The sequence below is a fragment of the Balaenoptera acutorostrata genome, chromosome 1 (genome assembly GCF_949987535.1).
Source record: "Balaenoptera acutorostrata chromosome 1, mBalAcu1.1, whole genome shotgun sequence".
NCBI classification, from domain to species: domain Eukaryota; kingdom Metazoa; phylum Chordata; class Mammalia; order Artiodactyla; family Balaenopteridae; genus Balaenoptera; species Balaenoptera acutorostrata.
Genome location: NC_080064.1, coordinates 168,809,600 through 168,836,426, shown reverse-complemented (window position 1 = coordinate 168,836,426; position 26,827 = coordinate 168,809,600). Strand labels below are relative to the sequence as shown.

The 26,827-nt window shown below is 42.4% G+C and overlaps 1 protein-coding gene and 1 pseudogene across 1 annotated transcript in view; both read right to left on the bottom strand.

Annotated features, from left to right (window-relative positions):
• SMYD3 (SET and MYND domain containing 3) overlaps window positions 1-26,827 on the bottom strand; it is a 716,908-nt gene that overhangs the window by 136,241 nt on the left and 553,840 nt on the right. Inside the window, exons 6-8 of the mRNA XM_007167174.2 lie at window positions 23,501-23,568; window positions 21,847-21,949; window positions 13,147-13,257 (exon numbers count right to left, since the gene is read on the bottom strand). Of these exons, the coding sequence (XP_007167236.1) occupies window positions 13,147-13,257; window positions 21,847-21,949; window positions 23,501-23,568 (282 nt within the window). The remainder of the gene's footprint in view (window positions 1-13,146; window positions 13,258-21,846; window positions 21,950-23,500; window positions 23,569-26,827) is intronic.
• On the bottom strand, window positions 10,330-10,681 carry LOC114235835 (non-histone chromosomal protein HMG-14-like; annotated as a pseudogene).

The window sequence follows — 26,827 nt, the reverse complement described above, 5'->3', positions numbered from 1 at the left end:
AAACCTCCGAGACATTTCCCGGGGTGTGTCCCCAGTCTGAACTGCCCCCTCTGAACCTACCTCGCTGAAAACTCCTATATAACTTTTACATCTCAGGTCAGCGTCTCCTCTGTGAAGTCTTCCCTGATTGTGCAGGGAGATTTTTTTTTTTCTCCTCTGTTCCCGCTGCACTTAAAACAGGCTTCCATTAAGATAACTGCTGCACTGAACTGAACTGTGTGTCTGGTGTCTATCTCCACACTAGAATGTAGGCCACTTGTGGGAAGGGGAGATCTTTTCATCTTAGGATTCCCATAGTTGGTATATTACAAGCCTTACTTCATTAAACACTTGAGGAAGGAAGAAAGAAAGGGGAAAAAAAAAAGGAAGGAGGGAAGGAAGCATTCAAGCAGGTTTGCTGAAAGACTGGAGATACATGGTGACTGTGGACGAGTGATAGGCAAAAACGGAGACTTAGGTCCACTCTTAAGTCCTAAGCAATAGCAGAAGCCTGATTTCCTGAGGGTTAACGCTCAGGCTGGGAATAGAAAAGACCTGCTTGGGAATCACAGTCCTATCTTGGGGAGTGACTCCAGGCTCCTGGGATACCCCACAGTAGCTAGTGGTTTAATCTCTTCTTGTAGGCTTGACCTAGTCTCATCCTCCTGGTTGGGCAGTGAAAGCATTAGTGAATGTTAGCCCACGGTCTTGGACAGACATTCTAATTAAAATATGCTAAATTATCCAGACATTTATAATGAAAATATGCTACTATACACATTTTCTGTTTTTATTTCTATAGTTCTATTATCCAAAGGACTTGAGAAATTGGATAAAGACACTATTTTAAGAACTTTCAAATGAGGCATGAACAAACAGAAATGATCTTTCAAGAGAAACAGTCAAAGGGGAATTTCTAGCCAATTTACTCTTTAACCTTTGCCCCCATGCCCAGGTGCAGTAACCACAGTGCCTCATCAAAAGAGCACTGCCTCAGAATTAGGATACCTGGAATCTCTGGTCCCGACTCTCCAATGTCACTCATCGTACAAGTCATTTTTCCTCTCTATACAAGGAAGGTATTGAACCAGATGCCTAATGTTTCTTCCAGCTATCCAAACTGAATTGATTCCTTCTGACATACCACTGAGCCTCTGTGATATTTATGGATCTAAGTAAAAAGTATGCACTCTTGTGTCCAACTTTTAGGCTCTGAAGGTATGCACTCAACAACACGTAGGAAGAGCCCAACGTGACCATCATTTCAGCAGGTTTTGGGGAGAGAGTGTGGAGAAATGCAGGTGCTCGATATAACGTATTTACCTGGAGCTCTATGGCTACTTTTCAGAGCACGGGGCTAAGAAAGTGGAACCACAGTTGGCAGCCCCCCATCCCCAGTTCACAGACCCGCACTGTGTATTCTCCCGGAGCTCACCAATGGCACCAATTCCCCAGCCTCGTCCCTTCAAGGAGGCAGTGTCACTGCAGGGGCCTGTCTATGACTATGCAAATAGTGAGCCCCAAATAGTTACCATGAAATTCACTATTTAGTTTACTTCTTCCCACATTACAACAGTGAGATGTTAGTGGAAGTTTGTGTGACCGAGACCTGCAGGATTCCAAAATTTTGTGAGGTCAACCATGTCATATTTTAAGGGTTTTGAGCACGTACCATGGACCAAAAGTCTCAGCCTTCAAGTTTGCTGTTGAGCCCAGCAAAGGTACTTTGCAAGTAGACCAAATAAAAGTTATTTTTGAATGGCATCATCTCCTCTTAATTTCTACACAGATTAAGATAATTGAAGGGATTAGAATACCCCGTCTTCCCACTCCTGACTTCTGGGACGTCCTTCCCGTTGTCACTGCTAGGTCAGCTACAGGTTTTAGGCACAGCCCTCTGCTGCCCACTCCCACTGCAAAATGAGCTGGTCTCCACCCACCTCGGAGCCCTGAAGCTGTTGCGACCACTAAAGAGGACTGTTCTCAGGCTCAGGGCTGAGGAAGGGTGAGTTACCCTCCCCTGCACTGTAGTAACAAAGAAACGGCAAGGGAAGCCTTGTCTGGTCTCTGCTCCCATGGAGTTTCATTATTTCTGTTTCATTGTGGGCATAAGACTCCATATGGTCACACTCAGAAAGGGAGAACAATTCCCATGTGGTAAACCCTAAAAGGAGCGTCATCTCCTTTGGGAGGGAACTTGATGAAAGAGAGTCCAGGATGACATCTACTTTGTCCAGGGATCTGGGGGGAAGGGGAGAAATGGCCTGCACATCACTCTGTGCAGTGCCGCTCATGCGCTGTCTTCTTACTCAGTCTGAAAGCCCCCGCCCTAGTACACCTCCCCCCCCAACACACATACACATACCTGGACATCCCTACATACAGCCTGCCCACACACCCTTCAGTATGAGCCATGTCAGGAACTGTAGGCGTGAACAGGGCAGCACGTGATGGAGGGCAGTGAGATACCCCAGTCTGGACACAGGTCAGCTCCCCTCTCAGGACGGAGAGCCCAGGCTGGGGAGGGGGCTATGCCAGGGGGAATACAGGAGTGAAAAGCGCCAACCACTGCAACACAGTCAACACTGGAGCCGCAAAGAAGGGACAGGAAAGGGGAAGGAATCAGAGATTACGAAAGGTTGGAGCGGGAAGACTTTAAAAGCTATCAAGAAGATTATGTGAGCAGTTCGGAGAACCTGATCAGCAAATGATGGGAACTGAGGATGCTGTAATTCCTGGCACTTTCCATATAGACTATTTCTTCAGATCATTCGGTAACAATAATGGCTACCATCTCCCAAGCTAGACTTACGTTATCTAATTGAACCCTCCCAGCAGCTTTGCCAGATATGGATTATTCTCATCTTACAAAAGAAAAAACTAAGGCTAATATAGGGAAACCTGCCAAGATCAAATAGTTAGGAGGCAGCAGACTCTACATGCCTCTAAAGCACATAGAGTTAACTGCCTTGTTACCCATCATTCAGACTTGATCTCTCTGGCTGACGTCACCAGTGTCATTGCTCCAAGACCAGAACCCAACTAATCCTATATCTAATTCTGCACTTTTTCTATAGTATCCAACTGTCTTACATAAGATATTGATTCAACAAATGGTACTGGAATAATGGGACATCCGTGTGCATAAATAAATAAATAAATCTTGTACCATATATAAAAGTTAACTCAAAGATGGATCAAACCTAAAACCTACAACTATAAAATTTCTAATAGAAGACACAGGAGAAAAATCTTTATCCTCTTGGAGTAGGCAAAGGTTTCTTAGACGTGCCTCAAAAGGCTGATCTGTTAAAAACAGATCATGAAAACTGGACTACAGCAAAATTTAAAACTTCCGTTCTTCAAAATACTCTTTCAGGGCTTCCCTGGTGCGCAGTGGTTGAGAATCTGCCTGCCAATGCAGGGGACACGGGTTCTAGCCCTGGTCTGGGAAGATCCCACATGCCACGGAGCAACTGGGCCCGTGAGCCACAATTACTGAGCCTGCGCGTCTGGAGCCTGTGCTCCGCAACAAGAGAGGCCGCGATAGTGAGAGGCCCGCGCACCGCGATGAAGAGTGGCCCCCACTTGCCGCAACTAGAGAAAGCCCTCGCACAGAAACGAAGACCCAACACAGCCATAAATAAATAAATAAATAAAAAGAAAATAGTCACTTAAAGGACAAAATTAAAATTATAAAAAAAAAAAAATACTCTTTCAAGAGAATGAAAAGCCAAGCCACAGACAGGAAGAAAAGATTTCTGAAACATGTATGTGACAAAAGACTTGTATACAGAATAAAGAACTCTCAAAACTCAAGAAGAAGAAAACACCTTTTTAAAATAGGCAAATGATTTGAACAAATGTATCATCAAATAAGATATGCAGGTGGCAAATAAGCACGTGAAAAAAAATACATCATTAGTCATTAAGGAAATGCAAATTAAAAGCAGAATGTGATATCACTATAAATCTATTAGAATGGTTAAACACAAAAACAAAAGCAAAACTGACAAAACCAAGTGATGGAAAGGATGTGAAGTAACTGGCACTTTCATTCACTGCTGGTGGGAATTCAAAATGGCGCAGCTACTTTGGAAAACAGTTCAGCAATTTCTTACAGAGTTTAACATATATTTACCACACAACCCAGGAATCCTACTCCTAGGCATTTACCCAAATGAAATAAAAATTTATATTCATACAAAAACCTGTATGTGAATGTTTAAAGTGGCTTCATTGATAACCACACCAAAAGCTGAAAAAGAACCCAAACGTCCTTCACTTGGTGAACAGATAAACAAACCGTGGGATAGCCACATAATAGAATACAACTGGGCAATAAAAGGGAACCAAATACTGAGATTATATATTTACACGCGTGTAAAAATAACATGGCTGAATATCAAATGCATTACGCTAAATGAAGGAAGACAGAATCAAATGGTTGTTTGGATCAATTTATACGACATTCTGAAAAAGGTAAAGCTATAGTGACAGAAAGCAGATCAGGAGTTAGCAGGGGCTGGAAGCGGGAGTGGAGGCTGAATGTAAAGCGGTATAAAAGAATCTGGGGAAGGGTGATGGGGCTGGTCTGTATCTTGTTAGCGGTGGTGATAGACTGTATGCATTTGTCAAAACTCATGGAACTGTGCACTAAAAAGAGTGAATTTTACTGAATGCAAATTATACTCCAATATTTAAAAACTAAGATAGGGAAAGTGTGTACGTTATTCATGAAATTATAGAGACAGTATAGTGGGGTGGTTAGGAATACAGCTCCTGAAGATACCTCGTTTGCAAAGTGGGAAGAAGAGCAACCACTCCCGTCATAAAATGACGGAGATTAAATGAGACGAGGTACATAATCCCCCAGTTCGCATGCCCAGCACACAGTCTAAGCGCCCCCGAAGCTCTGGCAGGCATCATGATGATAATATTCTCTGCGGAAGAGCACCTCATTCCACAGCACTCCTTGAACACCGTGTGCAGTGTGCTGAACGAGGTAATGCACCTGCTACACAAGGATACACACGCCCATGTCGCCTGCTACACAAGGATACACACGCCCACGTCACAGTAGCTGCCATCACTGAATCTGCTCCCCGAGCCAGAGCTTCTTGTACACCCAAAGCCAGGAGAAAAGAATTTTTATGCAACGATTGGAAAGGTTGTGAGTGGAATTCATGTCACCACAAATTACGGAGAGACCCTCTTCTTACCCCTGGCGTGGGCTTTTGGACAAACCAGAGTCACATGAAGCAGCCTGGGGGGCAAAGCTGTCTGGTCTCTGGGGAGAAGAGGGTGTTGAAGCATTGTGTCCTGTGATGGGGGGAACGGCATACCTCAGGGCTAACACGGTAGCTATAGTGTTTATCTCCCAGCTGACTTTACAGCCCGCTGTGTCCACTGTGTCACGCCCAGAAGCCTCGCCCAGGCATTCACAGTGACACTGCAGCTGGGATTACGTGGTTATGAAATCCATAAACCCCTTTCCTCACTTTAACGTTAATGACAGCTAGCACTGCACCCACTCCTGGGAAACCCATTCTTCTGGTTGTTTGGAGAAGCAAGACAGGTAACACACAGTAATGTTAGGTTTGACTACTTAGAAACTCACCACACACACATGCTCTCTCTTTCTCTCTCCTTCAATTCCCTGCCAAATCTTCCTAATCTTCCTGAAGATAATGTAATTCAGTTATGATGAAAACTTTAGAAACAGGAAACACATTCTGCTTAGATTGTTAAAACTTGAAATATAAAACAATTCAGAGCTGGCTGGATTCATCATTGTACCACGAGGCATTCCTGCTTACCATTAATTTAGCAAAACAGAGGAAGGCAGCAGAAAAAAATCTTGGTTTTCTAATGACCTTTAAGTAATTGCTCATATTTCAAATAGATTCAAGTTACCATAAAAACTTTTTCTTGGGCAGTAAACTCTCATTTCCTTTGACTACAGCTTTAACCCTACATTCCTTTACTCCTTCTTCAGACAATCATTGTTCCTTCCTTTGGTTCAACGCTGCCTCCTTTCCCTAGTCTTCCCGGTTTAACAGTGACAGCCTGGGGAAGATGCAGCACATACAGGAACCGAGGCCACTCTGGCCAGTACTAGTCGTGTCTCTGAGGGATGCTGGGCCACTTTGGGCTCCGTCACCCACAGATGCTGTGAAGGGCCTCATAGGGACCCAAGAAAGGTGACTCCATGTTACAAAAGAGAGTCCCTGAAAAGAAACTGAAATATTTACCAAAGACAATCATTAACATTGCTTTATTTCTACAAAAGAAAATGAGAGCGGGTGGACTTAGAACTGTAGCATCAAGGAATGAGAAGCTTCTTAGGGCGTTTCCTCCTATTAAACTCTTTTTGAAATGGATACATTTTCAGAATGACTCTACTCAACTCTCCCTCCAAAGAAGGCCCAGGGATACAAGACACAGATCTCTGCTCCACAGACAGGCAGGTACTGGGTAAAAGTGCACACATGCTTGGAAGCCCTCAGGAGAATGAGATCATTGTTTATCCTCATATTTTCCTCTGCCGCCAAAGACTTGAATTCTTACCTATGAAAAGCGAACAGCAGGCTTCCAACGCGATGTTGTAAGTTCAGACTTGGAGGTGCTCTCTTCTACTCCAAACCCATAGTAATGATGAGTAAAATATAAAAAGAAAAACCAAAAGTGGCTTTACGAATTCAAAAAACAAGATAAACTTCTCCCTGGACCAGTAACAGAACAGAAACGCAGAGCACTCAGCAAAGCCGAAGCCAGGGCCTCAGGTCTAGAAGCTGGCAGTCACAGGCACGAGTTCAGTTCCAATGGTTAAAAGAGATAAAAATGCTTCACAGAAGAAAGGTGAGTAGAGTCCGCTTTAAAGCTTAAAGGCAGGGGATGAGGTGAGGCTCCCCTGGTAACAAAAAGAGGCTGAAAACATAGGTTGATGACATGTTTCCTTGGGATAAACATTTATAGAAACTATTGGACCTGGAAAGGCTAGAAGGCACAGATAGAGTCTCTCCAGGTACGGAGTCAGATGCCCATTGCCGAAGTAACCAGGTCTGCAATAGCCTCAGCATCGCTGCGGTGCAACACTTCCAAATGCCATTAAGTCTGGATTCTTTACTGGGGCCTAAGGAGCCTGAGGGAGGCACGTGCAAAGCTACCAGACAGAGCAGATGTGCAGAGAGGAGAAAAAGGAACAAAATAAAAAAACTTTCCACTAAAAATGGGCCTGCCATACAAAATTCCAGAACACACAGTGAAATGCAAGGCTAAGGAAGATAACCGACAAAAATCAAAAATCAGCAATCAGAACACAATTGCACTCCAGTAAAATAAACTATAGCACTGACTGACCAAGACTTGAAGTATGATTAGGGTGATCAAATAGATAAATAACAGAGGAGTACGCATTGGAAGTGAATAAGAAATTATGAAACGGAAATAGGTAGAAATAAAACCTAAACTGGAAGATATAGGAAAAAAATAAAAAAGCAAATTTGAAATCCTGGAAATAAAAAATAGTCATTAAACCAACCCAATAGCAAAAAAAAATCCCTAGGATGTGACTTAAGGGAACTTTAGTTTTAGAAACATGGAATAAATGCCAGAAGCAGAAAGGGGGCACCCTCTGGCGGGGGGGCAGGACTCAGGCAGGAGCAGGAGAAAATGTACTAAAGTTTTCAACTTGGGTCTAGTACTTTGACTTCTCAAACTGTATACATGTATAGCTTTAATAAATTTTTTTTAAAATTAAAAGACTACAAGAAATAAGGAAGGATTACCTGAAGGACATGCAGTTCTTGCTTTCTGCTATATGGTCTCAGTTTTATTCTTGGAATGAAGTAAACCATCAGAGAGATGAGAACATAGATGACATAAATTTTCACCTTCCTTACTTCTTTTATTAAGTTATAATGTGAAACTATGTCAATCAACCACACTGAAGAATATTATAAAAATCAGCTCTTCAAGTCATTGCGGATTCTGATAAGGGTATTGCTCATTCAGTCTCAGTGGGACCCTTGGTGAGTGCCTCAGGCCTCAGTTCCAGGAGAAACTGCTTCAGCTGAGAAGCACATATGTGTCCAGTCTTCCAGCTACTGTGCATTTTGAAATTAGTCTTTAGCTTTGGCTGCTGAGAAATTTAAAGCAAATTTGTGATTTATTTCTTGTCACCGTATAGGATCATATGGCATGCATTCTGGGTTCTGACCTGCTTTTATCTTATTTTTTGTCACTCTTATTTCACAAGTCAATATAAAATTTATTGTTGTTGTATTGCATATACAGGTATATATTGATACATATATGTGTATATGTGTGCATGGGTGCCTGTAAGCCACTTCAGAATCTTTTGGGTGGGGAAATGGTATAATTAGATAAAACAATTTAGGTAAAACAAGTTGTAAAAGAGAGGAAAAAGGAAAAGAGAAAAAAAGCAACAAATATAGGCTGGATCTTGGGGTCATGACTTTGCAGGACACTGAACGCCAAGCTAAGAGTCTGAAGTTTATCCTGAAGACTAGGGATAATGCTGAATATTTTAAAAATTCTGAGCAAAGAACGGCATGGAAATGGTGCTATTTCAGAAAACTTACTCAAAAACAGTGTGCAAAAGAGATGAAAGGAAAGAAGTTGAGTGCCAGGTGGCCAATTAGGGGCTATTTCAATAAACTAGGAATGAGGCAAGAGGGCTGTGAGTAAATTGACTGACATGGTGTTTTAAAAGAAGGATCATAGGTAACAGGCTTAGGAAAGAAAGTAAATACAGCTTTTTTTTTTGCGATAAAGCATGTGACATTCAAGGAAGCACACTATGTACTATCCACAAACTTATGGAAACAATCAATTCTCTTTGGTCTGTTCTGCTTCTACTGCCTTGGATTTTGACCTGCACAAGCCAAATCATCCCAAAACCTCCTCTAGAAGGTAAGTTTTATTTCTTCCAGAAATTAAGTTGTTGCTGATTACAAATGACAACTAACTCCACAAATGCAAATTACACCTGTTATTAAAAGGCCTCTTGCCTTCCTGAAACATGATACCATGCAAGTCCACTAACATACAGATGTGGCACGTAATAAATATTGCTTGATGCAGAAACCTGTTGAGATGAATTTTCTAGGTCCCAAGAAAAGCGGAAAAATAAGCTTGAAAACTTTAAATCTAGGAACTGAAGTAAATTTAATTTTTGAACTAATTTTTAAATTATGCTCTTTTGGGGATGGGCTAAGTTGAATTTATCTCTGTAGTATTTTTGCAAATCAAAGCAACAGTATAGAGATTTCAGAAGGGATGTTTATATCACTAAATAGAACAAAATTCTCAAATAGAAACTCAAAAATATAACTGATGAACTAACCGAAATCAAGTTTATATTTTCATCTAAATACATATCCTACTTATTTCCACTAGGAAACATTTCACAGAAATATGGGATAATAGAGCCGGAAGGGGCCTTAAGACCATCTTGCCTAATTCCCTTGTATTACAGATGATGGAGCAAACCAGAGAGGCTTAATGACTTGCCCAAGATCACTCAGTCTGTTAGATACAGAGTGGAGTGGAATCCAGCAGAGTAACTGAGCACTTTTTTTTTCATAATTGAGATTTTATTGGTTGTTTTGAGGATCAGTACACAGACATTTCAATTTGTATATAATTCTTAAAATCTGAAAAATCACATAGTTGTGATTCTTTTCTAAACAGTTATTCCAGAGACTTTCCAGTTTAAAATTTGAAGGCAAATTTTCCTTAATAGGATATCAAGTACCAATATCTTCAAATACTATTAAGCTGTTACATCATAAATACCACTAATTCACAATTTAATATCGTGTACATTACATACTCAAATTTTCAATCTTTTGCAATACATTACCAAAGTTATTAGGAAAACTGCACTACCAAGACCAAAGATGTTATGGAACGCACACAGTTCTGAAAGGGACAGCCAAGGTCAAGGGGTAGTTTTCTTTAGGAAACAATTCTACCAAAAACAACATGGGAATGGAAGTAACTTAAAATGTTCAAGACATAGTAAATGTACAATGTGACTCCAAATTGCCATCTAGTATGCTTTGTATTATAAGATATAAAAACTAATCCCCATCTATGGAACGTTAAGCTGACCCCCAAGACAATCAAAGCCTCCTTATTCAATATCCCATTATTTTCTGGTTGTACTAAAAAATAAACAACCAGCAAATGATTTTACCTCTTTAAAAAAAACCCTTTACACTTAAAAAATGTGAGGATGTGGGATTCCCTCCTTAAAAATGTTTCTAGAGCTTCTTAAAAAACTTGCATTTACAAAATAGTTGATAAAAATATTCCTCTGGATCATGCAAGAAGGGAGACAGGGGCCACTGATAAGACATAGTAGATTATATTAATCAGACTTGGCTTTTTTTCTCCTGCTTCATCAGAGGCTAGACTCACCTCATTTTTAGTTTCTCCATTTTCTCCAGGTAAATCTTTAGTTTCTTGCTTAGCCACTTCGACCTGTTTTCTCTTTGCTCCCCTTTTTCTCTTCTGTGTGCACTTTTTTGTCTGAAGATATATCTTTTCCTGCTATCTTTTCTGGCTTCATTCCCACTTTTTCAGGAGCAGGCTTAGCTGACAACCTTGCTGATCTCCTCTTGGGCTCCCCATTCACCACCCCCTCCGTGGAGTTGACCTTCCTCTTGGGCATCATGATGGTGGGGCAGGTGTGCACCAGGTGCCTGTGGGCTACTGCACACACCTTCCCAAAACGGGATGCTGCCACTCCTCCCACCCTCAAGTACTTTTTTGATTATATAGCTTGGCCTACCTCTAACACAATATTTGTGATGGCTAATGGTATGTGTCAACTTGACTGGGCTGCAGGGTGCCCAGACATTTGGTCAGACGTTATTTTGGGTGCATCTGTGAGAGTGTTTTTGGATGAGATCAACATTTGGATAAATTGACTGAATAAAGCAGATTGTGCTCTCCAATGTGGGTGGGCCACACCCAATCAGTTGAAGCCCTGAAAAGAACAGAAGGGCTGACCCTACCACTAGTAAGAAAGAGCTCCTCCTCCCTGACTAGGTGGGACATCAGTTTCTTCCTGCCTTTTGACTCAATCCAAAACACTGGCTTTCTTGGGTCTCCAGCCTGCCGGCTTTCAGACTGGAACTTACACCATCAGCAATCCTGGGTCTCCTGCCTGCCAACTGCAGATTTTGGGACTTCTCAGTCCCCACAATACATGAGCTAAATACTTACAATCAATCAATCAATCTGTCTCTCTCTCTCTCCACACACACACACACACACACACACCCTGCTGGTTCTCTTTCTCTGGACAATCCTATCTCAAATAAACTTTGAACTCAAAGGAGTAAAGAAAATGGTCTTAACGGATATGATAGACACTGTAGATCAGCTACCGAAAAGCTATCCACAGCTTTCTTCTCCCTTGTCTTCTTCTAGTGAAGAAGCTTCTAGTGAAAAGCTAAAATTCTGTTTCGTTTCCTCTTTTACACCTACAGTAGTATGTGACATAGCTCTGACCCATAAGATATAGGTGGAAATCCCTAGGAGGATTTCCCTTTGTTCTTTGCATTTTATTACCCCTTCTTTTTTTTTTTTTTTTTTTTTTTTTTTTTGTCTAGAGCTTGGATGCACTGACTGGGGCTGGTGGGCAGCAGTCATCCTGGCACCATGAAGACAAAAGCATATGCTAGGGCTAGCTAAGGAGGAACACAGGAGGATTCTGGGTCTGTGTTGAGACCTATGAGTAGCTGCTCCCATGTTGGACTGCTTCTCTAGAATTCTTGAGAAAAACACATCACACCTACTAAAGCCAGTTTTAGTCAGGTTATCTGTTATTTGTAGCCAAACTCTTTCCTAATATACTATTTTAGCCCAGATTTCAACTGTAACAATAAGCCAAAAGTGAACATGACCCCAGCTTTAGTAAAACAATCACTTACTCAGAGAAAAAAACCTGAGGGTCTGCCATATAGATGGCATGTAAGAGGCACTAAATCCAAAAACCTTCCCATTCCCAACCAAAGATGCTGATGGGAAGTTAGCTTGCTCCCTGCCATTCCAGGTTGTAATCTGAGGAGGAATCCCAGGGGATCCCCTATGAGTCCTGGAATGTTTGTGAATGGCAAAACGGGAACACTGAAGTGGCCTGAATCTTGGGGAGATATTAGCAATGGGTCCAACTTTTCCCGTTCAATTCACTTATTTCTAAAAGCTCTTTTCAATGAAAAACTAATCATGATCACTGACTCCTGCATCTTTAGAATGAGCTCATGGTCCTTTCGCATGCAGTGAAAGCAACTACCTCTCTCCATCGATGTCAGTGCCAGAAGTCACAGGTAGTTGTGGTACAGAGGAAGGAGCAATGATCTATCAAAAGATCTGTGTTTGAGACTTGGTGCTGCCACTTTTCCTTCATCCTCTCCCAGAGGCATATCTCTGAACCTTTCTGAGTTCTGTTTCTTAATTTATGAGTATTAAGTTCAAACAAGATAATGATTACAAAAGAATTCCAACAAATGTAAAACACTCTACAAAAGTAAGATTTCATTAGATAACCTGATTGTGTGCAAACTAAGAGTAAATAGGTTCAATGTGAGGAAAGTATAAGATTCATACGAGAAAAGTTTATTCATTATCTTTACGGCATTTATTTTGGCCCTTCTTCATTTCTCAGAGAGTAAAAGTTGCTAGATAAGTGGTCCCTATCTGATAAAGTAGTGCAGCAGAAAGGCTTACAGAAGAAATTTGAAAGAAATAAAAAGCTAGATAAAACTTGAGAGGTTTACTACTGAGCAATAGCTGTTACCAATCATAACATAATTAACCCTCTTGCCACAGGCTCTAATAGCACTCTGGCCTTCAGTGTCCTTTTAATTACATGTTTTACACCTACATTCCCTCTAGGCTCTAAACTCCATGGATTCTTACCTGAGATTAAACCTCTTACTGCCTGGTGGGTGATTAAGAGTTCCAGGAAATAAAACATATGCAGCACAATGTATTATTTTATTTACCTTTGTTTCCTACTATGCACTGAGGGTCATTTACTTCTGGATTAATGAAATAAAAGCAGAGTTCTCTGAAAAACCATGCAGATATTACCCAGGAGGTGTTCCAAGCTGGTTCCATACAACATACCTTGTCCTGGGTTTGACATCGGAAACAGTCACAGTCAAAGCAGTACTGGTCCCTCAGCTGCTTCCGGCGCTCCTCGCTGGTCATCAGCATATCCAGGTAGCAGATGGTGAGCTGCGGAGGCCAGAGAGGGAGGGGTCACACGTTTGCTGTGAGCATTTTCTTTAACCAATGGCTATTATTGTGAATCATTAAAGTAAAACACGTTTTTATTGCACACCAAAAAGTGTAAGTAAGAGAGAAGATACAACTTATGGTCTCTCCACCCAAATAATCCCATGTAAAATTTTTAATGCATTACCTTCCAGTCTTTGTTATGTGGTGAGCACATGTGTATCATATATTTATTTTAAAGAATTGGGCTCATTAACTCTATATACTTTTGCACCTTATCTTTTATTCACTAAACAGTAAAATATCAAGAGCTGTTATATGTTTGATATTACTAAGTTTTGGTAATAAATTTTGTAACCACTGGCAATCAGAGAAGCCAAATTAATCCTGGCAATCAAATGGGTGGCAGATTATGTAGCCAGATTGATCTTAAATCCTAATCAATTCTATAGCTGCTTCATGGAATTTAGGGTCAACCAGATTTGGAATCCTGGAACTTAGGAGACAGTTCCCTTTCTTGTGAGGCTTTTATTTATTTTTAAAATAAATTTATTTATTTTTGTCTGCACTGGGTCTTCATTGCTGTGTGCGGGCTTTCTCTAGTTGCGGCGAGCGGGGGCTACTCTTCGTTGCGGTGTGTGGGCATCTCACTGCGGTGGCTTCTCTTGTTGTGGAGCACAGACTCTAGGCATGCGAGCTTCAGTAGTTGTGGCTCGTGGACTCTAGAGCATGGGCTCAGTAGTTGTGGCACGTGGGCTCACTAGTTGTGGCACGCGGGCTCTAGAGCGTGGGCTCAGTAGTTGTGGCGCACGGGCTTAGTTGCTCCGCGGCATGGGGGATCTTCCCGGACCAGGACTCAAACCCGTGTTCCCTGCATCGGCAGGTGGATTCTTAACCACTGCATCACCAGGGAAGTCCCACTTGTGTGGCTTTTTTAAAAAAGGTGGAATACTTTCCCAAATAGGGAGAATTTCATGTCAGGATGCAATCACCGATGGAGGCTCCTAAATTGACTTCCTCGGACCCTTTTAAATATTATAACTATGCCCTGCCTTGAATGGTAAAAGGTCATGGGTGAGAGGGCACACTTCAGGGACTTTTCCGGTTTCTCTCTAGCCCTAAGATTCCACTTCAAGACATAGGTCTTTAGGTAACATCATGAGGTTTAAACATTTCTCACTTGACTAGATCTCCTATGTACTGAAAGTCTAATTCAAAATTTACAAAACGTTACTCCCGATTTCCCCAATCTTTCCCTCCCAGCTGGAGCCTTCCCAAGATACTAAGTCGTCTTTTGTGTTATTCAAGCGGAAACCTCGGAGTCGCCCCTGACTTCTCGTCGTTTCACCACCCCCCAATCCACCAGGAAGCTCTGTGGGCTCAACCATAAAAATAGACCCAGAACCAACCACGCTCCACCCTCTCCCCCTGTTCTATCCTGGTCGGATCCACCATCATGTCTTGCCAGTAGAATACAAGTCTCACCAGGTGTTCCTGCTTCCCCCCTTGGTCCCCTACACTCCATCCTCTAACCAGGATGATTCACTTAAAATGTCAGGTGGATCAAATCTTTCCTCTGCTCCAACGGCTCCCCCTTTTGCTTAGAGCAACGGCTAAGTCCTTATAATGGATTCCCACAGTGCAACTCACAGCGTGGGTCTGCGGTGTGGGTTACGGGTCTACGTCGAGATGAGAAAAGAAATGCAGAGTTCACATTTAGAAACTTTTACAGCAATCTGGTAAGAGAAATTTTAGATGGCTCTAATAATAAGACATTGGGCTCTTGTTTTATATGTTTTTTAAATGTCATTTTTCTAGTAATTCATTTCCATTAAGTCTTATAAAACTATTAGCCGGCAATGGATTAGGGAAAACAATAATAAAGAAACGGGTCCTCCACGACAGGTACTGGGAGCAGCAGTGGCTTCACACCATCCAGGCCTGTTCCCTCTCCGCATCCATCTCCTCTCCCCTCCCGGCTGTCCCAGCCAGCCCGGCCTCACCCTGGGTTCACACACAGGCCTGTCTCAAGGCCTGTGCACTGGCTGTTTCTTCTGCCCTTCCCCCCCGCTCTACCGCGGTGACCTCCCTCAGCTCCTTTGAGTTTCCATCAAATCTGACTTTCTCACTGAGGTCCAACCTCACTACCCTATTTACAATAACAACCCGACTCCCACCTCACCCAAGCACTCCTAATTCCCTCACCCCACTCTAGTTTTCCTTTTTCTGTAACTTATCGGCCGGTGACATAATTGCGTAAATTACTTCTTCATTTGCTTTTACGTGTAGAAAGTAATTATGGGGGCCTGTGTGGTGGGGGAAGAAGGGGATACTGCAGGAGAGGAAGGAGGCGGGATTATCCACTGAGGGAGATGACAAAAACTCCCTAGAGCAAAACACTCCATGCGGTTTTCTTAGACTCGAAAGAAAGCATCTCATGCCTACAAAGCATGATCTTACTCGTTTGACAGCATGGTAGGGCAGAGAAGGCCATCCTCGGACAGAAAACACGCCTTTGGGAGGCCTCGTTAAAGCGGTCAGTGGGGAAGAAGGTCAAGTCCACCCTGGCCGGTACCAGGGCGACAGAAGCCACCACCTCATGTGGCCGGCCCTCTACAGACCCTTCACCTGTTAGGCAGCTATAACATGCTCTCCACACACAGAAATCAGAGTACCCGCCCTTTAGAAATGTACACTGATGTTACTGTACATTTACGATGTGCTGGGCACTCACCGAGTGAGGCAGCACGAGGCAGTGAAAACCAGCCAAGTCTTAGATCCATTCGGGATTTGCACCCACATCTATTGATTTAAGCCTGATGCTCTTTTTACAATAACAGTTGTTTCTCATACCTCTGCTCGAGTGGTGGGAAGGGGAGAGGGGGGAAAGTAGGAGAGGCTGACTTCTTAAGGAGCTGCTGCAGCACCATCAGACCTAAGATACTCAAGCCCACGCTAAGCAATAGTCTGTAACAACTGGGCTCCTGCAGCTGAGACCACAGCCACTTTTTAATTCCCTAAATCTTTCTTTTCCCTCATGATCTGAAGCCAGAGCTGCCTCTGAGGTACAAAGGACCACCATATCAGGCAAGTTCCTCTTAAATTCCAAATAACCGATTTCTAAGCACACTTTTTGAAACAGCCCGTTAGTAAGTTTGGGGCAGCATACACATTCATCTTGAATTATCAGGCTCTCAGGGGCCCAGTTTCCTTATATGAGGTGAGACGGTAAAATGTGCTGATCTCTGTGTTCCCTTTTGGGTTAACTCTAGGACCCTAATTCTCAATCCAGCCCAATGGCTCTTAGTCATCAGCCCCAGCTATCGGGTCAGATTAATCGGTAGTACTTATCGGGTGATTACAATGGGCCCAGTGTGAAGCCAACAAATCCAGGGCCTGTCACACCAGAGAAATATGCTTGACAAACCTAAGAGTTTATTACAAGGGGCAAAACTCATGAGTGATCATGCCAGGCAGTGAATGGGCAACAGGAGACTAGTTATTTCATTTAACCCCAAAAAGAGACTCCTACGGCCTCCCTCAGTGTTCTGTAACTGCCTGGAACCATTACCTGGACTGTGCAATGGTTTTCTAACTGGCCTCCCTGCTGCCGTCAGTCTACACTGCATCTTCCAGACTGCTTTAAGAGAGATCTTCCTAAAGCTCATATTTGATCATGTCATTTCTCTATGCAAAGAGTTCTGATGGTTTCTCCCTGCCTATAGGATAAGGATACACAAGGATTCCCCAGAAGATTTTCTGTCTGCCTTTCTAGACTCCGCATCTCTCCCTACACCCTACCATCTGTCACCATTATGTACAACGCTACACGCTGAAACAATGCACGCCATGCAACGTGTATGGTGTTGGCCTTCACCAGCCAACGCCCTTTCCTCCACTCTCAGCTTATTCAGAATTCTCTCCTCCTTCAGGCTTGGCTCAAATAAGCCTCCTCCAATGAAGAATGTCCAGTTCCTCCCGTGCCTCTTTCACGCCACTGAAGTCTGCAAAAATACACTGTATCAAAGCTGAAGTTCTCAACGGCAAAAACATTTTTATTCATATTTTTTGGGGAAAAAAAAAGCCGGATTACCAACTAGTAATGACAGCTAAATCATTTTGTCAACCAAAGATAAAAACCTTTATTAAAGACTCGTTGACTCACTAGTTTTAATGGAGAATCTGCTCACTAAATGTAGGGCTCATTTAGTGGGAACATATATATGAAACTTTGCCATTGATCAGTGGATGTTTTAATGGCAAAGAACAAAACTGCATTAAAATATTAATGCTACTGACCGTTGCTTTGCCGTTTTAGTGCAGCTCTTATGGAAAATGCAGTAAATCAATTCCAACATTAGAGTAATATCATGAAAGGTATTTGCTGGATATTGACTTTATTGCTTACTTGAAAATTTCAAGGCAAAGTGAACCCCTTTTCCCTGAAGCCCATTTTCTCATTATGTACTTTGGAGTGGATAATAAGATCAAATTAAAATTAGACTTGGTCTTCATTTCTCGAATTACATTGTCACAATTATAAATTTTTCTAATACTGGCTCTCAATTGAAAATAGACTTTGAAAAATCCTCCCTCTCTTTAAAGTCAAACCTGAGTGTTATTCATGTCTCTTCTCTTGTCACACCCTCAGAGCCAGTCAATTTTCAAATTCTGCTAATTCTAGCTTATAAATATATTCTTCAGTTCCCCCATCACAAGCCACCACCTGAATCTCCCATCTTCAGGCTGCCACTGTCACCTCTTGCCTGGATTATGCATCATTCTCCCAATCTTGCCTACACACGGAAAAACTCATCGTGCCGTTCCTTCACTTAAACTCTTCAGTGATGCCCCATTTCCTGTCCCCCTCCCTTCCAACAAATATTTCATGAGTGCATCCTATACACCAGGCACTGTTACAGACCCTTCAGGTGAACTGAGATCCTCAATAAGGCCCCCATGGGTTGCTTGGTCTGGTCCCTGCATATTCCCTCATCTGCTGGTCACATCTGAATTTGTCAGTCTGTTGATGTGAACTGCTTCCTGTTCTTTGAAGTCACCATTCTGTCCCTGGCCCCTGTGTCTTTGTCTAGAATGCCTGCCCCTGTCTTAGTCAACTTTAACCCGCTGGATCCTTTAAAAGTCTAGGAGTCACTTCTCTGGAAGCCTTCCTTATCCTCTCCCACCACCCCTGCTCCTTACCACCACTTGAGTGTCCCTGCTCTGAACTTCTAGAAAGCCCTGTGCCCATTTACACTATTTTAGTTTTCATATTCTATTACTGTGTTCTGTTCTGTGTCAGTTTCCTCAATTACACCTTGAATTCCTGAAGGCAAGGCAAGGTCTTACTCATCTTTGTATTCCCAACGCCTACCCCAGTACATGATACCAGTAAGCATGCAGTGAATTTGTTAAATGACTTAGCAAATAGAGATGGCTGGGAGAAGACAAAGACCGTTATGATCCCAAACCATTTTAGATGAAAACTGGTACTTGGGGATACTGATATGCTCAATCTGTGCAAATCACATTTCTCCCAATTGCTGTGGCTCTGGAGAACACTGGCAGCCAATGGCATTGTTTGTAACAGCTACAACCGCTTCTAACCAGGAAGTCCCATGAGGGTGGCCGGGACTGTCCAGCTTTCTTCCATGACCCACGTTCTTGAAGACTGTCAGGTGATAACGTGTGTTTCGTAGCTTAACAAAACCCAGAGGAGTCAGCCATCAGCAACCCAGCATGTGAGCCACGACTTAAACTGTAATACACACATCTCCTGGTAGGAGGTGCTGGATGAGGAGACAAAAACCCAAACAAACAAACAAACAAAACAAAAAACAGCCCCCACCCCCTGCTAGACACAAAACAGTCCCAGAACTCAACATCACAGTGAAAATCCTTAAACAGCAAAGTGTTATAAGTGGTGCTGGTATGAAGGGAAATGGTCCAAAAAGTCCAAAGGATGACTTTATGTGGAGAGAAGCAAAGGTAAGAAATTTCTGTTATGGTGGAACCCTGTGTAATTTTCCAGTTCTCCTTGTCTGAGGTTTGAAATGTTCTCACCTCAAACTGGCAATGTGTTGGCTTTCATGTTACTTTCTTTCCGGGGCCCGTGGGACACACCTGAGGATTGGTGGTAGTTTCAAAATGGGTCTAAGGTTCTATCCCACCTCTGGTTTTGTCTCCAGCAAACCTCATTCATTCACTCAACAAATACTGACTGAGGAGTTCTATATTACAGGCGCTATCCAGTCTTCTCTCATGCAGCCTACATTCTGGTACTTCCATCCCAAATAGCACATTTTAAAACTGGGGGTGCCCTAATGAGCACTAAAGCCAAAATGCAAAATTGATGCTATAATACAAAATTTCTACATTTCCTTCTTTATCCAATTTCACAAAAGCCAATATTTGCACAGTAAAAAGGAATTGTCCCTCTTAATTAACCTCAAAATGTCCTTTCTCCCTCTCCACTACCTCTACCACAAGGGGCCGGTTTTAAGTGTGCAGGATGTATTTTCAGTGTTGGGGTGGCTACAAGCATGAACTGAGCAGGGACTAGACACAGGAGTTCCTCACTGATGCAACCGTCGTACACAGCGAACAGCCATCCCATCTGGGATGCCAACAGCGCCCTCAGTGAGGAACACTGCTGGTCTTTACACTATGTATGCTCGATTGAACAGAAAGTCAACCCAACGAAGTGTTACTGAATGCCTCCTGGGGTGTAAGGCAAAGTGCTAGGTACTAAAGGAGACACAGTAAGACACAACTGCCTGTCTTCATGAAGCTCACAGCTGAGTGGAGAAGTCACCAAAAGAGCCGGAATAAGTGCCAAAGAAATATTAATAACCGCTGTAAGAGAGAGCTCAGAAGAAAAGATACTTTAATTTGAGAAATCAGCAAAAGCTTTATAGAAGACATGATGTTTGAGAGGGCCTTGAGGGGTGGGTAATGTTAAGACAGGTAGAAATGGTGGGCAGACAGAGGGGGAGCAACTAAGCAGAGAAAACGTCATGCACCAAGACATGTATAATGGTAGGGCAAGAAATTTATTTTCTGAACAAGCTGGTATATAAAGGACTTATGGGGAGAATCCTCTCTTTGTTGAGAAGCCGCTTTGATAAGTACCATAGGGAAAAATATGAGTCTGCAGGGCCTGATGCTGAGCAGAATATTCTGTGTCAGGCAAGAGGAAGGATTTGCTTGTTGCTCCAGAGATGGAAAGAGAAGGACGTGAAATAAGCACCAAAAGACAGTGTTTTTTCAACTAAATGAAAAACAACCAAGGAGAAGAACTGGCAGCCAAGTCTAGAAAACAAGATATAAAGAGATTTCTTTGTTGTTTCTGAAAAGTCCAACTGTTTCCAATAGTTTTTCTGTTTGCTTGTCAAGTTACCTCTTTTTCAAAAAATTTAGTAAAACAACACCACCACCATCATTATCAAAAGGCAGCCATCCCTCAGCTCCCAAACTAATGTTGAAATTGGATAGTGGTCCCCACTTCTTACCTGCCTTGAAGTCACATACGACCCAAGGAAAAATATCTAAATTCTATATACTGTTGACAGATATCCCAGTGTACCAACTACACTGATCCTAAAAATTGGAAATTCAGTAAGTGGCTGTATAAGAGACAGCTTATTCAGTTGAAAATCAGTTTGGACTGAGCCAAATCCCTGTCTACATAAAATATGGTACCTCTGAGTTCAGGTTTTATTGGCTGAGTGCTGCATAAATGCAATAAAAGCTTATGATGGTCTGTTTTCCTTGCAATAAATATCCACTTAGCAAATTGGAAGGTAGAAGGAAACTGGGTTCTAAAAAGCGTAAATATCTATAACCCAGAATTCCGGGTAGTAATTGTGTCAACCCTGTCAGGATCGGGTTCAGCAGCCCTGGAGCAGCCCACCTGCAGCTGCCTTGCGAGACCTTGGACTTCTCAGAAGGCTCCTCATCAAAAGAGGCTGGCTGGGCAGCCTGCAAAACTGCAAGGGTCAAGGCCAGTTCACTGCTGAAGGTCATACTTCCTGTCCCCTATTCCCTTCACATCTCTGCTTGGACAGTTACCCAGAGATGCTGACGCTGATAGGTTTGTAAAGGTCCAACGACAACCTGAAAGAGTAAAACTCGTTTGCTTTCTTAACATGAAGGTAGAAACGAGTCACCTCTGAAATGCAATTAGGGACCTTGGGAATAAGTAAGCCCTTGGGATCTCATTCACAAGCTGGGCTGCCCTTCCTGCCTATGGAAGGATGACCACTTGCAGAGATGCGAGGGGCCGCTGAACTGTCACATGCACAAAACACACACTCTGTCACACACACACACCTCTCCCACACACACATACAACAGGAACTGTCATCATCCAGAAAAACGGTGATTAAAAAAAAAACGTTAGCTCATCTATATAATCTGGGAGAGGTGATGGGTAAATCAGTAGCTGGGTAGAGGTGTTATACATCTGCTCCTTGGCAGAAGGACAATGAAAAGCTGCCCCTCAGGCACAACTGGCTTTAGGGCAGCGCCTTGCTGAGAGGGTCTCTGATGGAAAAGGAGGCCAGCCAGTGGGAAACACGGGTTCCTTACCTCCTCTCCGGCCTCAATGTCTCGGACTGCACGCAGTAAGAGGTGGGGTCCGTTGAACACAATTGAACAGTTGGGGTCACAGCTGTGATTGAGCAAAGACATACTGCAGGAAAGAAAAAAAAGGAGAGACCATCGTGGCCCAGAAGATGGAATCAAATATCTAAACTTAACGACTATTGTGGGCAAAAGACACTTTAGCTTAGGGGCAGGGGGACAGGTAAGGTTGACAGTGTACCAGGGATTGAGCGCTCTAGGGCCACTAGCCCACTTCCTGTGAAGTGAAACGCTCCCCAAGACGGAGGCTCACTAGGGAAGTTTGTTAATAAAAACATTTTCTGAGTCCTTCGGGGGGGATGGGTGAGGGGAGGTAGTTGTCTCATTATACCAGCCAGTAAGGCAACCCAACATGAAGATGGGAGAAAAAAACTGACTTGCAAAGGAATAATTTCTGAGATAATGGGATACGGCAGTTAAAACCGCAGCCAAGACACCACTGAGCTTCCCACACAGGACCGCATTTGTCGATCTCCTTTGGAGGAACTGCCACCTTCACGAGAACATGCACAACTATGCTGAAGAATAATTAGGAGTACTTCCTCTTCAACAGAACGCTAGGTTATCTCGCTAATGAGACCCTCATGCATTCTGGGCCATGGCCAAGTCATTTTATTACCTTGGAGGCACATTTTTTTTTTCCATCTGGGGAGGGAATGGATTTAAGCTGCCACCACATTTACAGTTAGAAATAACTGTAAGTGAGCATCACCATGTAGAAACCACTTTCTTAGCACTTGAGCATGTTTATCAAATTTAACCATCACCATAATCTTCTGAGGATCATTTACTGATGAGGAAACTGACACATGGAAGTTAAATGACTTCCCCAAGGACACATAACTAGTAAATGGTGACTGAATTTGAACCAGGTGGTCTGAACTCAGAGCCCATGCTCTGAACTTGACTATGGTACTGCTTTTTGAGGACCCATACCATAGACATGTAGTTGATAACATGTGAGAAATAAGAAGCTGAATTCTCAGACTCACAGTTAATTATAAGAAAGACCCGATTTGTATTAGGACCCTAATAGCATGAAAACAAAAGGAAACTAGGAGTGACCCTGGAGTGCTTGTGGAAGGACAGTCTAGTAGCTCAGTGATTCAGATCACCTCAGAGATAGCTGGAGAGAACACTTCAGAAGGCCAGAGCCTGAAAGTGTTCTCGCCTCCTGGAGCAATGGGGCTCAGAGTATGCTAAGTCAAAAGACCAAATGAACCCAACTGGCGCAGTATGGCAAGTCTGGTGAAACGATCATGTGCATCAGCCCAGAAGGGTGGGGGAATAACAAAATCTCAGCCTGATAGTTTATTAGCACCCACAATCCCCAACTTTTTACCTCAAAGTTCCTGAGAACAAGAATTTAGATCTGAGGTATGCCTCTCTGTTAATACCATAGCATATAATGTGGTGATATAAAACGGTTTTTTTTTTTTAACTTCACATTTTCCATTTTCTTGTAACTTATCATTAAGTTTCAAGCGTGGCTCTTGAACCAGCTGCTTGTAACAGCCTTTCTAACTACTTTTAAAAGGGTGGGGAGGTGGGTGGGAATTAAAGTTGCTTCTTCCAGTAAATGAAATGCCATCCACCATACCTAGGATACAGGCCAACACCAACTTCCTGCATCTCTGCATTACAGATGGTGAAAGAGTTGCAGATCACCTGTAAAAACAAGGGGGAGACAGGATTACCAGTCACCTAAGAAACTTCATAGGCAAGACAACAAAAATTTTCAAAATAAAATGTAGGATCCTTGGGACTTCTCTGGTGGCACAGTGGTTAAGAATCCACCTGCCAGGCTCCCCGACTTCAGACTATACTACAAAGCTACAGTAATCAAGACAGTATGGTACTGGCACAAAAACAGAAACATAGATCAATCGAACAGGATAGAAAGCCCAGAGATAAACCCACACACATATGGTCACCTTATCTTTGATAAAGGGGGCAAGCATATACAGTGGAGAAAAGACAGCCTCTTCAATAAGTGGTGCTGGGAAAACTGGACAGGTACATGTAAAAGTATGAAATTAGAACACTCCCTAACACCATACACAAAAATAAACTCAAAATGGATTAAAGACCTAAATGTAAGGCCAGACACTAACAAACTCTTAGAGGAAAACAGGCAGAACACTCTATGACATAAATCACAGCAAGATCCTTTTGACCCAGCTCCTAGAGAAATGGAAATAAAAACACAAATAAACAAATGGGACCTAATGAAACTTAAAAGCTTTTGCACAGCAAAGGAAACCATAAACAAACCAAAAGACAACCCTCAGAATGGGAGAAAATATTTGCAAATGAAGCAACTGACAAAGGATTAATCTCCAAGATTTACAAGCAGCTCATGCAGCTCAATATCAAAAAAACAAACAACCCAATCCAAAAATGGGCAGAAGACCTAAACAGACATTTCTCCAAAGAAGATATACAGATTGCCAACAAACACATGAAAGAATGCTCAACATCATTAATCATTAGAGAAATGCAAATCAAAACTACAATGAGATATCATCTCACACCGGTCAGAATGGCCATCATCAAAAAATCTAGAAACAATAAATGCTGGAGAGGGTGTGGAGAAAAGGGAACACTCTTACACTGTTGGTGGGAATGTAAGTTGATACAGCCACTATGGAGAACAGTGTGGAGGTTCCTTAAAAAACTAAAAATAGAACTACCATACGACCCAGCAATCCCACTACTGGGCATATACCCTGAGCAAACCATAATTCAAAAAGAGTCATGTACCACAATGTTCATTGCAGCTCTATTTACAATAGCCAGGACATGGAAGCAACCTAAGTGTCCATCATCGGATGAATGGATAAAGAAGATGTGGCACATATATACAATGGAATATTACTCAGCCATAAAAAGAAACGAAATGGAGTTATTTGTAGTGAGGTGGATGGAGTTAGAGTTTGTCATACAGAGTGAAGTAAGTCAGAAAGAGAAAAACAACTACCGTATGCTAACACATATATATGGAATCTAAGGGAAAAAAAAAAAAAAGGTCATGAAGAACCTAGTGGCAAGATGGGAATAAAGACACAGACCTATTAGAGAATGGACTTGAGGATATGGGGAGGGGGAAGGGTAAGATGTGACAAAGTGAGAGAGTGGCATGGACATATATACACTACGAAACGTAAAATAGATAGCTAGTGGGAAGCAGCCGCATAGCACAGGGAGATCAGCTCGGTGCTTTGTGACCACCTAGAGGGGTGGGATAGGGAGGGTGGGAGGGAGGGAGATGCAAGAGATATGGGAACATATGTATATGTATAACTGATTCACTTTGTTATAAAGCAGAAACTAACACACCATTGTAAAGCAATTACACTCCAATAAAGATGTTAAAAAAAAAAAAAAAAAGAATCTGCCTGCGAATGCAGGGGACACGGGTTTGAGCCCTGGTCCAGGGAGATCCCACACGCCGTGGAGCAACTAAGCCCATGAGCCACAACTACTGAGCCTGCGCTCCAGAGCCCATGAGCCACAACTACTGAGCCCATGTGCCACAACTACTGAAGCTCATGTGCCCTAGAGCCCATGCTCCGCAACAAGAGAAGCCACCACAATGAGAGGCCTGCGCACCGCAATGAAGAGTAGCCCCCGCTCACCGCAACTAGAGGAAGCCTGTGCGCAGCAATGAAGACCCAACACAGCCATAAATAAATAAGTAAATAATAGGGATGGAGCAGGAAAGAGAAAGAGAAATTTTAAAGAATATGTGCCATGTGTTAGATTTACTTCTCATTATTTTATTTATTTATTTATTTTTATAAGTTTATTTATTTATTTTTGGCTGCGTTGGGTCCTCATTGCTGCACGCGGGCTTTCTCTAGTTGCGGCGAGCAGGGGCTACTCTTCATTGCGGTGCACCGGCTTCTCATTGTGGTGGCTTCTCTTGCTGCGGAGCGTGGCTTCAGTAGTTGTGGCTTGCGGGCTCTAGAGCACAGGCTCAGTAGTTGTGGTGCACGGGCTTAGTTGCTCTGCAGCATGTGGGATCTTCCCGGACCAGGGCTCGAACCTGTGTCCCCTGCATTGGCAGGCGGTTTCTTAACCATTGCACCAGCAGGGAAGTCCCTGCAGTGTGTTAATTGAAATGTGCTTGCACCCAGTCACCCAAAGCCTTCTCTCTTACCTTGTCACTTAGAAACAGAATATGAAAATTATAAAATCTAAGCTGACTGGTTTTTAAAAAGTAAATGATAGTAACGGTAAACATCAGGTCATGAAACCATGATGCTATCTAAGGCCAAACCAAAAACATTCATTTAAAAATCTATGTGTTGATAAATAATGCTTTTTTTTGGTGGGGGGGTACAAAACTAATTTAAAGCAAATTAAACTATGTATACCACTTGTTAAATGGAAAAATTAAAATTTTGTCCTTATGTTATATGAATATTATTGATTTTGCAAATGTATTTTACTATACAAGCCAGGTAATAAATAAAATAATCTTACTTAAGTAAAGTACTTTATCACATCCCATATCACAATATACTGGGACATGTGTCCTTCTAGACACTGGTAAATTCAAATACTGCTTCCACAACTTTAAAAGTGTCTGTCACATTTCAAGCTGTGGTCACAAATAGTGTTCACGAGACATATAGAATACTCAGTATTGACTTGCCAAGGCTAAAATCAACATCAAGGCCAATGTCATAACTGAGGGAACAGCAATCATAAAATTGTGCTTCCTGTTTTACATGTTTTCCAAGGTCAAACTACCAAATGTTAGCAAATGAGGATTCACAGAATGAAGCCCCTTTAGATAAAATGTTTGCTTTCTAAAATCCACCCATATTTTCATTTTTCTAAGGGCTTTACTCACAGCAGAACTTATTATATCTTCAACAATTGTCCTTGATAATCGAAAGCAAAACAGGAATGATATTCA